The sequence below is a fragment of the Balaenoptera musculus genome, chromosome 3 (genome assembly GCF_009873245.2).
Source record: "Balaenoptera musculus isolate JJ_BM4_2016_0621 chromosome 3, mBalMus1.pri.v3, whole genome shotgun sequence".
In the NCBI taxonomy this organism is placed as follows: domain Eukaryota; kingdom Metazoa; phylum Chordata; class Mammalia; order Artiodactyla; family Balaenopteridae; genus Balaenoptera; species Balaenoptera musculus.
In genome coordinates this window covers 155,984,872-156,001,702 of record NC_045787.1, presented here as the reverse complement: position 1 = coordinate 156,001,702, position 16,831 = coordinate 155,984,872, and the positions used below count along the sequence as shown (strand labels likewise).

The following is a 16,831-nucleotide window of genomic DNA, read 5'->3' as shown; positions in this document are numbered from 1 at the left end:
CCCATTTTCCATGTGTCCAAGTCAATGGAGGCTGTAGTAGGAACATATCCTGGTGCTCAGTGAGCTGGGGCACTCAGAATCCCCATTCCTGTGGTAGCTGTCTTCTCCCTTGTTATTTAACCTGTGTCTTTTTCAAAAGTAGGTGATGCATTACGTCCAGGTGGAGCTCATGTAGATGTGTGTATGTGAGGGGATTGGGGACTTCAAGCCACAGGCACACCAACAGCCCTGGCCATATGGAAACCTTAAGTAACCTGATCATCTAAAACAGTTAGAGCTGGCCCTATATTCAGCCAATGAAAAGATTGGTCGATGCTCAGTGACTACTGGGAATCAGTACTCCATGGCCTCTTTCCTTTCTGCCCACTGTACACCAGAACTGCCAGGGACTGGCCACTCTGGACAATGCATGAGCATTTCCAATGCTCCCTTTGATCAGGCCATCCTATTTTTCCCATTCTTCTCTTAAAAGGACCCAACTCAACATCCTGCTCAGATGTCATCGGTGCCTCCCTTCCCAGTAGGTGGAAGGCACTTTCCTTGGAAAGCCCACAGTTTAGTTCAGCAACCATTAGGGTGGCTTTGCTGTGGTCTCTCTCCTCTATCTACTCCTGCTTCCTAGTACCTAGGACAATGGATGTGCCTAGCAGATCCTCAACAAGTATTTGCTGAATAAACTAATCCAAGTCTGTGGATAGGGTCAGGTTTGCCAGTGCTGCATGTAGAGAAGGACAAAGACCAAGTGTGGTCATGACATTTCAAAGTGGAATTGAGTGGCAGAAATGCTCTTTCCCTCTCCCTTTTCTACAACCATCCCTCCCCCACCTCCACCCTCCTCCATCAAAACTTACCTTGTTTGGAGGCAAAGTGAAAGAAATACTTCTAAAGAGAGGCATGGAAACTGTATGTATGGAAACAGGAATCCTAGAGAGAATCAGAAAACTATCTGACCAGAGACTATTCTCTTGTAAACAGTGGATTTTGGAGCCAGAGAGACCTGACTTACAACTCGGTCTCTACTGATAAGCCCCACCTGGAGTATTCCCAGACAGGTTACTTAATTCTCAGAAGACTCGCTTTTCACTCTTTGAGTTACCTAGTTAATAGTCTTATACATAGTTAACAATATATTGTTAAATTCTACCTGTTCCCAAGAGAACTGTTTCTATGTTGTGACTCATCACTCACACAGCCTGTCCACTCCCAGGGGTTATGATCCAGCCCTAGTATGAGGATTAATCCAATTTGCACTTCTCCTGGTGGAGGCACAACCTAATTTCTCATGAAATGTGAGCTACTAGCCCTGTGGGATGAGTCCCCTGGGCACTCCTTGGTTTGGATCTGGTATAACTTACCCCCCAAAGATAAGACACACAAATGGCTCTCTCTGTATGATACTCCACCTAAAGTATGTCACAGCCTGTTTACTTTTGAAGAATTCCTTTATTGGAGTTTCACCTTACCTTGCCACAACTATCTGGCTCTTCATGGCCGAGAGTGAGCCCTGAATAAAGTATTCACAACATTTTACAACAGACAATACACACACGCAGTGCATGAAATCTTTACAATAACACAATCAAACATTTAACAGGATTGTTAAGAAGCACGAATTTCCTCCTATTCCTCCATTACTGGTAGCTACTTAGCTTTTTAGCTCTTGCAATAAAATGCTCTCCTTCTCATCATTCCTATTCATAGGAATCCCTGAATCAATTCTTTTTGTGTAAGGTACAAATTCATGTTGAAGATGTGTTCCATTAGTTATTGAATGTGCTGAATTTCTGTCCGTGGTAGAACTCTTCATTTGTAGCTAATGTGTGAGGTTTTCACTTATCACACATTTATCATTCATTGAGAGGGTTCATTTGAAAAATTTTAAAGTTTCACCCATTCAATAATATATATCACAACATTACAACAGTCCAATCAACTTGAATTTATTTATGAGTGACTCTCTCCTATCTCCTGTTAGATTTATAAGTCTACACTTTTTACATTTCCTACCATGAAATCCAAATTTTGTTTCAGAAGTTGTCATCACTCCCCGCAAATCAGTTAAATCAAAGTTATTCTTCATGATCACTATGATATTAATTTATATTCCCTGAAGCCTGCCTCTCCCTGAATTTGCCTACTGGAGGTCCTTCTTGGATCTTTTCCACTGACCAATGGATAATTGGAATTCAAAGCTACACCTGAATTTCCTACATTTCTATTCACATAACTTACCCAAATATGAACTTTCTGATGGTGACTATGAGACTTCTAATTGAAGTCTTTTTCTCATCTGTTTTTTATGTCCAGAAATATCTACTTATTTTGAAGGTTTTCTCATACTCCATAACTTTGATAGGTTTTATCCCCAGTACGAACTATTTTATATTCCATAAGGGCTCAACTACTTTGACACTGGAACCTTCCTTGCTGGCTATGATTGAAAATCACAGAGAAAAAAATTACTCATGGTTTCACTTATACTATGTAAATTATAAGCCATGAGCAAGGACCTCAGACACTCTTATAAGATTTTTCTTCCATTTGGGTTCTCTAATACTAGGTAAGCTCTGCCTCCTACAGAGACATGCTCTTCCTGGTCCCATCCAGAGCATTCCCTCCCTCATGAGTTCTCTTCTGTGATGCACTACTATGACTTCCCATATTTGTCACATTTAAAGATTCCTCCCCAATATGGGTTCTTTTATGCTTGGTGAGATTCGATCTGATATTGAAAGCCTTCCCACACTCGTTACATTGGTATGGCTTCTTTCCAGTGTGGATCCTTTTGTGTTGGTCAAGGACTGATCTGTAATTGAAGGATTTCCCACACTCACAATTATACGGCTGCTGCCCACTGTGGACACCTTTATGGTTGATAAGACTTGAGTGTGAAATGTATGCCTTCCCACACTCATCGCATCTATAGGGTTTCTCACCTGTGTGGATCCTTCTATGCACTGTGAGGCCTGAGCTGTTCCTGAATGCCTTCCCACACCTATCGCACACATAGGGTTTTTCCCCTGTATGGATCCTCTTGTGTTGAGAAAGGAGAGAGCTGTAACTAAAAGATTTCCCACACTCAACACATTTGAAGGGTTTCTCCCCAAGATGGACTCTTTTATGGCTTATAAGAGTTCTGCTTGAGAAAAAAGCTTTTCCACATTCATCACATGTGTAGGGTGTCTTGCCAGGGTGGGTACTTTTATGGTTAATAAGGCTTGAGTGTGAGATGTACGCTTTTCCACACACGTCACATTCATAGGGCTTCTCACCAGTATGGATTCTTTTATGCACTTTAAGGCTTGAGTTGTTTCTGAAGACCTTCTCACACCTGTCACATTCATAAGGTTTCTCTCTAGTGTGGACCCTTCTGTGTTGAGAAAGGAGTGAGGTGTAATTAAAAGATTTCTCACACACATCGCATTTGTAGGGCTTCTCCCCAAGATGAATTTTTTTGTGATTTATAAGGGTTCGGTATGTGATGAAGGCTTTTTCACACTCATCACACTTATAGGGCTTTTCCCCAGGGTGTACACTTTTATGATTTATAAGGCTTGAGAGTGAGATGTAGGCTTTCCCACATTCTTCACATTTGTAAGGTCTCTCCCCAGTGTGGATTCGTTTATGTACTTTAAGGCCTGAATTATTTCTGAAGGCTTTTCCACACTCATCACACCCAAAGGGTTTCTCCCTTGTATGAATCCTTTTATGCTGTTCAAGGGCAGAGCTGTAATTGAAGGATTTCTCACAATAACTACATTTATAGGGCTTCTCCCCAAGATGGATTCCTTTGTGGTTTTTAAGGCTAGAGCGTGAGATATAGGCTTTTCCACACACATCACACTTATATGGTTTTTCCCCAGTGTGAAGCCGCCTGTGGACTTTGAGTCCTGAATTGTTTCTGAAAGTTTTTCCACACACATCACATACATAAGGTCTCTCTCCAGTGTGAATCGTTTTATGCTGAAGAAGAAGTGAGTTATAACTGAATGATTTTCCACACTCCTTACATTCATGGGCTTTCTTCCCAGGGTGAATGCTTTTATGGACTGCAAGGCCTGAGCTATAGCTGAATGCTTTGCCACAGACATCACATTTGTAAGGTTTCTCTCCTGTGTGGATCCTTTTATGCACTATAAGGCCTGAGCTGTTCCTGAAGGCCTTCCCACATTCATCACATTCATAAGGTTTCTCTCCAGTGTGGATGACTTTATGCTGAATGAGGAGAGAGCTATAATTAAACGATTTCTCACACTCATCACATTTATAAGGTTTATCTCCAAAGTGGATGCTTTTATGATTTAGAAGTGTTCTGCAAGTAATGAAGGCCTTCCCACACTCATCACATTCATAGGGCTTCTCCCCTGTGTGAATCCTTTTGTGGACTCTAAGGCCAGAGCTATTACTGAAGGTTTTCCCACAGATGTCACATTCATAGGGCTTCTCACCTGTGTGGATCCTTTTGTGGACTCTGAGACCAGAACTGTTCCTGAAGGCCTTCCCACACTCACCACATTCATAGGGCTTCTCCCCAGTGTGGATCCTTTTATGCTGGTCCAAAACAGAGCTATAATTGAAGGATTTTCCACACTCATCACACTTACAGTTCTTTTCCCCAGAATGGGTGCTTTTGTGGTTTATAAGGCTGGAGTAGGACATGTAGGCTTTCCCACATTCCTCACACTTGTACGGCTTCTCCCCAGTATGGATCCGCTTGTGGACTCGAAGGCTCGAGCTGCTCCGGAAAGTCCCTCCACAGTCATCACACTCATAGCGTTTTTCACCAGTGTGCATAATTTTATGTTGAACAAGTCGGGAATTATATTTGAAGGATTTCCCACAGTCATCACATTTATGTGATTTCTTAACAGCACTGGTTTTCTGCTGTAGACTGGGATGAGAGTTTCCATTAATGCTCTCCACACATTTGCCTTTTTCACTGCTTTTCTGTTCTATACAGACAGGCTGGTGTGTAACATGTTTTGAGCTCAGATGTAAGCTTTTCTCAGATGCCACATCTTCCTGTTCTGTCTTTATATTTGCTGTATTCTTGGTTTTGCCAATCTTTTCCCTGATGCCACTTTTGTCTTCCTTCATTCTTTTTCCCTCAGGCTTTTCCATCTGATTCTCTACCTTGCTATCCCAATCACAAGTTTCACCAACCTTAGATTCCTGCATATGATCCTTGTGAAGACCTTCCACTTTTGGCCACACAGATTCTGCATTTCCAATATTTTCACACTTTTCAGTTGATTCCTCATCCTCAGTGCCCCTCGTCTTCAAATGTGACACTAAACCAAGAAAATGAAAATGATACCTTCACTTTAGAAGAAACTGAAGGAATTACATCCAAATTCACTCATTCACTCAACAAATGTTTATTGACTACATGCTGTGTGATAGGTACCATTTTTAACTGCTGGGGATACAGTGGTGGACATGCCAAAATTTCTGTCCCTGTGGAGCTAATGCTAAAATGCTAGAGCCATGGATTGTCAATGGAACAGAGAGCTTTTCTATTCTTGCATAACAGCTTAGTATGAGGGCAAGTTGAAACGGGTTGGAATGACGCACAGAACCAAAGGCAACATTGATCAATTTCTGAAAAATGCCACCTAGTCCTGGAAAAACAAACAGTGGGTAAAAGTAATTTCTGAAAAATAGGAGACTGAAAGAGTAATAAAACAAAAGCTAAGAAGACATAATCAGCAGAGGGCAGGCAAGCAAAACTAAATCAGTACATGAGTAGAGGTATTGGGGAATTGGTTATGAAATCATGAGGACAGTCATGTCAGACATGAGAAAGAAAACAAGCTGCTGCTGCCTGTCGTTGGTGTGGCCCTCCTAGATTTCCCTTCCAAGGAAAACACTGACCCTGGAGAGCGGTTAGTCAGGGAGGAACTCTATATGGAAGAACACACTCTGGCTTGCCAGGCAGAGGCTTTCACTCCTACTTTATGAACAGGCTAACTACAATCAGAGCATATCAAAGATCAGAAGCTAAAACACAAACCATCAAGCAAAGGATAATAATACTGCCTAGGTTCAAATACCTAGCTGTATGACCTCAAGAAAGTTATTTAACCTCTTTATGCCACAGTTTCCTCACCTGTAAAATGAGGGCAACAGAACTGTTGTGAGTATTACATTAAATAACATATATAAGGTATGGAGAACAATGCCAGTCACTTGGGTAGTTCTATATGCTATACCATCTATTTTATTATTTAATCAAGGTCAGGTTACTGGATCAGGGCTAGAACCTCAGGATAAACCACAGGACTCAGGAAAGGTAAACCCCTTCTCAAAGCAGATTTTAAGGCCCAGGCAGTGACTCTCTGTTCCCCTGAAGGCACTCTACACACAGCTGGCACTCCATCAGCATCCACCTGCTAAAAGACTGACTCTTGAGAACAAAAGAAACAGTTCTAAACTAGTTGTTCCCCAACCTTAGACATTTAGACATTTGTGATTAGACTTAGTTAAAGTTCAGACTTCCCCTCTTACCCTGGGTATCAGACCCTCTTGGTCGGTACTCTGTAGTTCTACTTAGAAACTATATGTGAACATGTGACGAGAAAGCAAGGGCACTAAAAGTAAGATATATACTCTGGAGTAGACACATATAAAGAATCACACTCATGATCCAACTTATGCTTATGGGATTGGAATGATGGACTCTGAATTAAAATTTATGGAACAGGAGGAGCTAGTAACCCAGAATATCACCAGGAAGATAAAATAAAGAATCACTCAGTAGACATTTTAAAAAGGTGGTTCATCTGAGAAAGCTCACAAAATGACTATTAAGTAATATTAGGTAAGAGATCATTAGCAGTCACTGAGGAATGCTGGCATGACCTAGTTCCTTGCTCCCTTTCTTTACTACCTTGGGCAGAGCAGTCCATACCATTTAAAATGTGAGTGCTACTGGGTGGGCAGTGGAATTCCAGACCATCAACAGCAACACACCTTTCATCTGAATCCTGCTCCCATCACATCAGGGACCTTGCTCCATCCATTCCCTTTGGCCTTGGCCCCTCTACCTCTACTCACCCCCAGCCCTGAGAAGAGAAAGATGTTCAAGTTTCTACAGCCATAAAACGAATCCCCTAAAACTGCCAGGCAAACACACAAAATTTGTCAGGGGGAAAAAAAGAAAAGGAAGAGCTACAAGGGAGGAGAACTAACCATACTAGATATCTAAATATGCCAAAAGGCTGCTATAACTAAAACAGTGTGGTATTGGTATATAAATAAACAGAATAGAATAAAAATTCAGAATAATCCCAATTACACATAGAAATCAAGTATATGATAAAGATGGTATATCAAATTATTGAGGCAAAAACGGTTTTTTAATAGTGTTGGAACAAGTATAAAGCCATTTGGAAAAAAATAAAATTAGATCCATTCTTTACACCATTCACAGGAATAAACTCCAAACATAGCAGATCTCTAAATATTAAAAACACTATACAAATGCTAGAAGAAAACATGGGTGAATGCCTCCATAACCTAAGTACAGAGAAAGTTTTCTATGACCCAGATGCAATAAACGAAAAGATTAATAAATTGGACTATATAGAAATAAAAGTAAAATTGCATGGCAAAAATACCGTAAGCAAAATCAACAAATATATGATAGGTGGAAGAAAATATTTGCAACATACATCATATATAAGTGCTTATATAAGTGATAATATCTCTAATATACAAAGAATTTTTAAAAGTTGAAGAAAAAGAGACTAAAAATCCTACAGAAAAATGGGCAAAAGACATGAAGACAATTCACAAAAAGAAAAACTAAAATGGCCCTTAAACATGTTTTCAATTTCACTCATAAGAGAAATGCAAATAAGAACTATACAAAGATCCCCTTTCTCATCTATCAGATTGGCAAATATTCAAAAACTTAACAATATGCTCTGTGGGTGAGGCTGTGGGAAAACAGGCACTCTCATCCAATACTGGGAATGCAAACTGGCATAACCCCTGTTGAAGGAAATTTGCCAATATCTACACAACTATGTATGCATTATTCTCTAATTGAGAAATCCCATCTAGGAATTCATACCAAAGATACACTTCCAACAATACAAAAGTATATGTGCACAAAGTTATTCATTGTAGCCTTATTTTTAATTACAAAATTTGGAAAACTACCTACACGTCCAAGCACAGAAGACTGGTTAAATAAACTATGGCACATATACACACTGGAGAACTAAAAAAGAATGAGGAACATTTCTATAAATTGATAGGAAGCAATTTCCATGATAGGTTGTAAAGTGAAAAAAAGCATATATGCTACATTCTACGTAAGAAAATAAAAAAACAAGCATACAGCTGCTTATCTTTTCAGTAATGAGAGAATCCACAGAACAGTGAAGCCTGTTACCTATAAGGGGTAGGGCGGGGGAACAGAACAGAAGCGAGAGGGGAGAGAGACGCTCAGAGTACAGCTTTTTGTATAGTCTTTACTCGTGGAAGCATGATCATGTTCTGCAGATTCAAAGAATAAAATTAAATCAGTGAGAAAATTGGACAACAGTAAAGTGAAACCAGAAAGTGAACAGAAACAAATTAACTCATTTGTGTTTCACATGAATACCATAACAAGAAGGAAACAAAAAGAAACAAACAACTAACCCATGTCACTTGGGTACATAGTATGTGACTATACTATATACTCTCAGTCTTGGGAAGGCTGGAGGGGGAAGTGGGGAAGAGCTGCAAACAATCCTTTTTAGCAGGTTTGCTTTCTGTAGTGGAATGGGCAAAGCAATTCAGAAACAATTTTAGATCTATTATGAGACTGAGTAAATGGGTTGATTTAGTTGAGAGCCAGGGCCCTCCTGGAGGAAGAAGGAATATAAAAATATGGAACAGGGGAAGATAAGAAAGAACCCTTTGTGGACAAATTGGAGGTACTGGTGTGAACTCATGATTTCTAAATTATATATAAATGTGCACATCATATAAGTGTATATTCACATGTATTTAAATTTGTATGTATACGTGTGTAAATGTACATATATTCTCTAGCTCTGTCTGCTGATAGCTAAGAAGCAAAAATACCTGAGTTAACATGCACACATCTAGCACCTTGCTCTGGGTCTCTACTACCATAACCTAGTAAAAGGAAGCAGGAGGATTCCAGGCTGGGGGCAGGATAGGTACAAAAGGAGCTGAGACATCCTGTTATGCCAGCAAATAAGGAGATGCTTAAAACAACACAAAACAAAAATGTGGGCACAAGACCCAGCTTCAACACCGAATTTAGGTTCCATAATAATGATTATGTAAAGAATCGTAAGCCATTGAAAATAGGATTTCATGAGTCCATACAGGCACAAATAGGGGAGAAAGGGAGGCCTCTTGCTGACAGCAGAATGCCAGGGCCGGTTGGAAAATGTGGAGGGAGTAGTAGAGTTGCAAGAAAAAACTCAGCATTCTGCAACTATCAAGGTAAAGACTGGATCAGGGGAGAATTATCAATGGATTCTAAATCTAGGGGGAAATTCTGACAAGGAGCAGGATATATGCATGGTCTTAAAATATTCCCCCATAGACCGCAAGAGGTAAAATAGTAATTACACAGTGGAGAATCTTGGCTAGGGGTCTTAAGTTAATATTGCCAGTGGGGGCAGATAAACATCATGTGCTTCCAGAAGTGATGCCCTGAGAAGGACACATCACTGATAAGAATGCATTACCTGAAATGAAACAAGGAAACATCAGGTAGATCAGATAAATCCAAAATAAAGAACATTCTACTAAAAGCTATTTGTATTCTTCAAAAATGTCATTTTCATAAAAGACAAAGAAAGGCTATAGAAATGTTCCATATGAAAGAAGACTGCAGAGATTTGACCACAAATTCAATACCTGACCTCACCTGGATATGTAGTGAAGGGACAAGCTTTATAAAAAATAATCGTGCCAACTGATAGAACTGGAGTATGTATGATAAGTTAGGCAAAAGTAATATCAACTTTAAATTTATTCAAGTTGACAATTATACTGTAGTTATGCAAGAGAATATCCCTATAAATATACGCTGAAGTGTTTAGGGATAAAGGGCCATGCATGATGTACGTAAGTTACCCTCAAATGGTTTAGGAAAAAAGTAGATAGATAGATAGATGGATATATATGCATGAAAGAGCAAGAGAGAGAAGACAAAATGAAGTAGAATGTTAATCACAGGTAAATGAGTAAAGGGTATTTTTTTCACTATTCTTACTCTTGAAATTTTTCTATATGTTTGAAATTATTTCCAAATAAAAAGTTTTAAAATGTCAAAATGTAAATTTAAAATTCTCTCAACTATACCTTCCCCTCCAGGTACTGCTTTCGCCATCCTGTCTCCTGTTCACAGTTGTGTCTTGGAAAAGTGGTCTTCATGTCCCGTCTCCCCTCATGCCTCATCTATTTAATCTGAATTCTTCCACTCAGACCATGCTGCATTAGCTTCTTCAGGGCCAGGTGCTGACTCCCCCCACCCTAGCCCTTGGATGTTCCTGGCTCCCTGTTCTGTCTTGAACCTCTCCTCTTGTGACTCTACATGCTCTCCCTGGGCAGTCCCATATATATGCGTGGTTCCTACAAGCTGTCTTGTAGAACCTCATCTCTGGCCCACACTCCTCTCTTCAATTATAGAGCCTCATATCCACCCGTCTCGGGCACTTCTCTTTCCCTCACCACTCCACATCCAAAAGACCGCTTAAGACCAGCTGATTCCACTGCCTACACAGTTCTCGTGTCGCCACCCCCCACTCCATTCCCACTGCTAGGGCCTTAGTTTAAGCCCTCCTAAATTCCCTTCTGAACTCCTGCCATAGTCTCCTACCTTCGTTCTTATCCCTTTCCAATTCTCTTCCAATAACTGTCAAGAATTTTGTAAAATGCACATGTGAACACTCTCCAGTGGGTGTTTCCAGGCTACCTAGTGTGCTTGAAGCCTTCCGCATCTGGCCAGCTGGAATGACTTGCTAAACACCAAAGGGGCCATGCTAATTCACCCCTTGCTGACACCACACTTACTAATGCTTGACCCAGATGGACCCTTTCCCCTCTCTCTGACAGGCTAATTCTCAGTTCCCTTCATGTCCTCTCGGATTCCTTGTTTGATTGGCTGCTGACTGGCCGGGTCTACATGAAATCACAAATACTTCACTGTTTACCTCTCTAACCTAGGCAGACTCCAGGAGTCTCCCTGTTCTAGCCCTGCTTAACCTCCTCTGTTTGGGTGGAAGCAGAGTTTCCCATCATCTGATTGTAGTTCATCCAATCCCCTTAATGACAAATCAAAACAGAGCAATATAAATGTGTAGCTTCACTGAAAACAGATGGTTTGCAATGAAATTCATATTAATCAATACTAAGACTAAGAAGACTTCAGTCGAAAACACAGGCAGAAAAGCACTAAAACATAATGATGGTATTAGAAGTGGGAAGTCTGTGGGAGATACTTAGGTTATGAGAGTGGAGCCTTCATGAATGGGGTTAGTGTTCTTAGAAAAGAGATACCACAGAGACCCCTTGGGGCCTTGGTCTTGGACTTCCCAGCATCCAGAACTATGTAAAATAAATTTGTTGTTTATAAGCCACTTAGTCTGTGGTATTTTGTTATAGCAGCCCACAAGGACTAAGACAGCTGCTAAATTGTAAAGACAGTCAAGAGAATAACAAAATATTAAGTTATCCTTACAAACAATACTGAAGATACATTCTAGTATCTCAGTTATCTCTGCGACTGAGTGTTGCCCAGCGAAATTATATAATGATCCATATCCTACTTTTCTCTCCAGCCACTGGGCTAGTCCTAGGGACACAGAGATGGAAAAGACAAGTCCTGGCCAATAAGGACTTGCAAACTAGTATGAGAGTCTGGCAGGAAAACAACCAACACACAATAAAAATGGCAGACACTAGGCATGGATGATGGAAGAAGGGGTAGAGATAGACTCTGCTTCAAAGAACTAGGAAGAGCTTCAAGAAGAGAGGAATAGTTCTAACAGAGGGAAGAGCAGGTGCAAAGGGGCTGGTGTCCACCACCCTCTGGACATCTGGAACAGAAGATGGCAGGCAGAGCTGGATAAGTGGGCAAAAATAAGGGCTGCACCAGGCTCTGCCCATCATACTAAGGAGTCCAGACTTGATCCCGAGGAGTTTTAGGCAAAGAGGGACAAACTCGGATATGCATTTTGAAAGATCACTTATTCGATCAAATCAGGAGTAAGTAAAGGGCCAGACATAAGACACTTTAGGTTTTGTTGGCCACATACAACTCTATTACTTGTTTTTCTTTTCCTTTTTTTCTCTTTGCTTTGCTTTTTAACATCCCTTTAAAAATGTAAAAAACATTCTCAGCTTGCAGGCCATACAAAAACAGACCATAGACCCAGAAGTCTACCAATTCCTGTTAGATAAAATCAAGGAATCAGAATTAATTTAGGATGGTGTAAGATAATGGCATTGTGGCCATTATCTTTTTTTTTTAAACTAAAGTATGCTAGGATAAAATGGCATGATGTCTGGAATTTCCTTTAAAATACTTCAACAAAGAAAAATGAAAAAGGGAAAAGGGAAACAAATGTAGCCAAATCCTAATAATTGTTGAATCTGAGTGATGGATGTATGGAGTTCACTGTACTATTCTACTTTCCTGTTATGTTTACATTTTTTCATAATATAAAATTAAAAGAAATACAGATCACTCATACTAGTTGCAATGGGAGAATGGATTGGGGGCGGGGGGAGAACTGAGTCCTGCAGTCTAGAAGGAGGTTATTATAATCCAATCAAGACTAATGTGGTGGCTAGCTCATGTGTCCCCTATGACACAAGAAAGGAATCGCTCCAAAAGCACAACTCCTGCAGAGAGAGAGGGACAGACAGGTTTAATTTCTTAAAAGTTCTCAAAGCTGATGATGGGGAACTCCTCTCTAATCAGTTTTCAACAGAGAGAAAACTGGTTACATCCCAATAACCTAGTTACATCAGTTAAAAGTTTCAGCCACAGAAAGCCATCCACTCCTTCCAAATTACACATGACCCACACCTCCGGGCAAATGTGTGCTTCATGCTGTTCATATTCTACCACCAATGCCTAGAAAAGAACATGCAGATAGTAAGAATCTGTCCGTAATTCTTACTATCCCTGCCCAGGAGAGTCAGGAGCCACTTCTCAAGAGAGTAGACAACTCACAAGAGAGGAACTGTGGCTCACTCTGGTTGAAAATTCCTGCCTTAACAACAGACTTCAGTAAGCAACAGGTGCAACAAATGCAGCTACCGTGGATTTCCAGAGTACCAACCATATTCCACAAATCAATCTACCATCTGAATTATGTGTCTTAAGTTCTTGGATATTATACTGGACTTGGAGGTGACCAGAGAAAGAAAAAGAGAAAATAAGAGGGAATGTGAGAGCAAAATGCTTACCAACTCAGAAGACAGAAGTGGGAGGATGGGACAAATGAAAGATGAGACTAAGAAGTGAGAAAATTGATATGCAGATGGAAAGAGAGAGAGTACGATTTGTGATTTAGTTATTGCATTAAGTTTACGAGTATCAGAATTGTAATTGGTTAACATAAGTTGGTTCTACTGCTTAATCCTTATGATTAAAGGTGATTTTTCCTTAAAGTAAAAAATGAAATAGAGCACTCTCAAACTCGGTAGGGGAGAAGAGATTTCTAGTCATCCTAAGGAATAAGGTAAGCAAAGGAGATTTTCTGAAGCTAAAGGGGCAAAGACTGGCTTGAAGACAGTCATTAATAGATGGTTGATTAGGCTACTGTAAGGCTAAGTATCACAAACACAGGTCTCAGGAGAGAAAAGCTACTTGGTTTAATTTGTTCTTTAAACACTCTACATGATTTATTATAATAATGTATTGACATATTTAACAATCTACCAATAACTGGCAGAGTTAATGTAAAACAAAATTTTTTTTATCATTGTTAATCCCTTCTTTAAAAACCCTTGCTCAGATAAGCCCTGGTACAATGTCCCTGGATGTGCCATTGTTTGATGTAACAAAGAAACTGGAAACAACGCAAATGGCCTGAATAGATCTAAAAAATTACAGGACATCCAAAACATCCAAACAATGTCCAGTCCAATACCACAGCAATGTATTAAAAAAAAGCTCTTTGTGTTCCGATGACCTCTAACATAGATTTAGCAAAAGAAGCAAGGGGCAGAACTCTGAACAGTACCCTACCACCTGTGTAAAAAAAAGAGGAACTAACTACATTCAAATCTGCCAGTGTTTGCATAAAGAAACTCTGGGAAGATACACTCAAATAACCTAACAAATGTGGTTGGTTATCTACTGGGGTTGGGCCTAGGCAGACAGCTGGGCAGAAGAAAACCTTTTCACTGACATCTTTTCATATTTTAAATATCTGAACCATATGAATACATTACATAGTCAAAAACTTATTTAAGAAAAAATCCTCGTGCCTTCAAAAAGAAAACACTCCTGGTGGCCTCCTAGTCCAAAAGTCTTAGAGCAGCACACCCAGCCCCGGCATTCCCCATTTCTAATTCACATCCCCACGCCTGGGCTCCCACAGGCTGTCCCCAGGTCTAGGAGCCTCCTCGACCTTCTTCTCCCTGGGACCTAGTCAATTCCTTCTCAACTTGTGAGAGGCAGCTACAGGCAACCTGATCCCCTGTCTGTAAAACAGGTGAGCTCCCCTAGGGCGAAGGCCAAGAAGCGCCTCCCAGCGGCTCGATCCACACCTGCGATAAGAGTCTCTCAACATCACTGCCCCATCAAAGAAAAATAAAGGTGTGGGGGGAGGGGCCCTTCCAACGCTTGTATTTTCTCTCAAATCCCAGGGCCAGACTGAACTGCCACGGGGGCTTATTTTAAAGCACTAATTTTCAGGGTTCCCCTCCCGCTCGAAACAGCAGCGAAGAGTTGAAAAACACGGGTGCGGGGCCCCAGCCCTTCTGCACGCACCGGGCAGCCCCAACCCGGCCCTGACCCGCTCGGACAGCCGGAGGTGGGGCGCGCAAGGAGCCCATTATATTCCAGGGGCGCGCCCTAAACCCCTCGGCCGGCCCGAAATCTTCCCTCCCCTCCACTTCCCCGAAACTCGCTTCCTGATGTATGTGTGGGGAGGGGGCGCGCTTCCTCCCGAATCCCGCCCGAGACCCGAGGGGTAGCTAGGACCCTGCCAAGAAGGGAAGGGCGTGGCAGGTTAGGGCCGGGGGCGGGAGCCCGGGCGGCCTCGGACTCACGTACTGGCTGTGGGGGCACCGCGGGAGCCCGGCCGCCGGCGGGACAAAAGCGCTGACGGCCCGGCCGGAAAAACTCACGCCGGCTCTGGGGCACTTCCGAGTCCTCTCTGGGAGGTTGGAGGACTGACTCGATGATAGTTCCCGTTTCGGGCACGTGACCCGAGGTGCTCTGCGACGGCCTGGGCGCAGAGGGAGTATTGTTCCTTTACTATCAAGATAAGTCGTTGTGGCGCTCGTTGTGGCGCGAGCAAGGGGCGAACTGACGAAGTTCCAGTTTTCAAGGACTTTACGTTCCGGGGTGGGGCAGACAATAAAGCAAATAAGTGGCTCGGTAGAATAAACACCTGATGACAGCTGTATTTGAACGTAACTTGTTACAAAGTGAGGCTGCGTGGGCGACCCCGGGAGGGAGGAATGAGGGCAGAGGAGAGGGCGGGGACTGGGGCCCCTGAGGGTCTTAACAGGGGCGGACGCGGCGGCTGGAGAGCTCCTGACCTCAGAGCGAAGCGAAGCGCTCCCGGACGGGCAGCGCAGGGACCAGACCTGACACCAACTCTGCAGCGGCGGCAGCGGGGCAGTGACCTCCGGTGTCGGCTTCTGAAACCCCAGATTGAAATGACTGAAAAGCGATCCTTTCTTTAAAGTAACATCTAAATATCTTTTATCTTAAGTTTAAGTAATTGCATAAGACACTTTGAGGGCACATTGTGAATACTGACATTTAAAAAAAAAACAACCAAACTGCTTCTCATTCTTTAAGAATGAATACCTTTTTGGGTGTTTTCTTTGAACCTGTATCTTTATGTCCCTCACAGGGTTTTTATCCTAATCTAAAATATTTTAGTTCTATGTGCATCACTGAATTTGATTCTAATGTAAACTAGTTTTATGCTTTAAGTTTTATCGTTCACCCTGGCATGCATTTCCATAACAAAATTAGAAGTTTATAATTTTTTTCTCGTGTTAAGTATTTTCTGAATTATTAATAAAAGTATATATATTGCACAATATTACTATCAATTCTTAGACAAAAAGTGAAATGCTTTGGAAGCACAACTTTTAATAAGATGGATTTTTTAATAGTTCAATATATGCAAGTTACTTGGATGGATTTTACTTATCGCTGTAGTTGTTACAGGAGAGTAGGTTCTTGTCTCACGGCAGAAAAAATTCAGAGATGAGACATGGAGGTCAAGAAAGAAAGTGAGGATTTAAGCGCTATCTAGTAGGCTCTGAAAGGAAGAGCGGGCAGACCCAGGTGAGTAAGCTACCCTGAGTTTCTTTGGCAAGCCGGTGATGTGGGGTGCAGAAATGAATGGAAGGAATATTCATTGGGGAGGGAGAGGTTTGGGGTCGTATTTCCTGACTTTCATCCCAGCTCCACCTTCCTGAGGGGAGGAGTGATTTTTGTCCTTATTTAGCCTTGATCGGTAGTGTCATGGCATTGGTGCATGATGGGAACTTTTAATCTGCAAGGCTAATTTTATTGTAATGAGGGCATATTGAGCAAAAAGTTACATTTGAACACTGGAGATTCCCACCTTTTCTCACCTTTCTTTGCCTCCAG

At 41.5% G+C, this 16,831-nt stretch overlaps 1 protein-coding gene across 4 annotated transcripts; it reads right to left on the bottom strand.

The window, feature by feature from the left end:
- Positions 1-1,259: 1,259 nt before the first annotated feature.
- Positions 1,260-15,446, bottom strand: ZFP62 (ZFP62 zinc finger protein). Of its 4 annotated transcripts, none has more exons than XM_036847018.1 (3): positions 15,265-15,319; positions 6,973-7,064; positions 1,517-5,291 (listed from the first exon to the last, which is right to left on the bottom strand). In XM_036847018.1, the coding sequence occupies exons 2-3, from the start codon at positions 6,977-6,979 to the stop codon at positions 2,575-2,577; spliced, it is 2,724 nt and encodes a 907-aa protein (XP_036702913.1). In that variant the 5' UTR covers positions 6,980-7,064; positions 15,265-15,319; the 3' UTR covers positions 1,517-2,574. The 4 variants fall into 4 exon arrangements, with proteins under 4 accessions (XP_036702915.1, XP_036702913.1, XP_036702912.1 ...); XM_036847017.1 differs by having other exon boundaries at positions 15,269-15,316; XM_036847020.1 differs by lacking the exon at positions 6,973-7,064 and having other exon boundaries at positions 1,260-5,291; positions 15,269-15,372.
- Between the last annotated feature and the right edge of the window lie 1,385 nt (positions 15,447-16,831).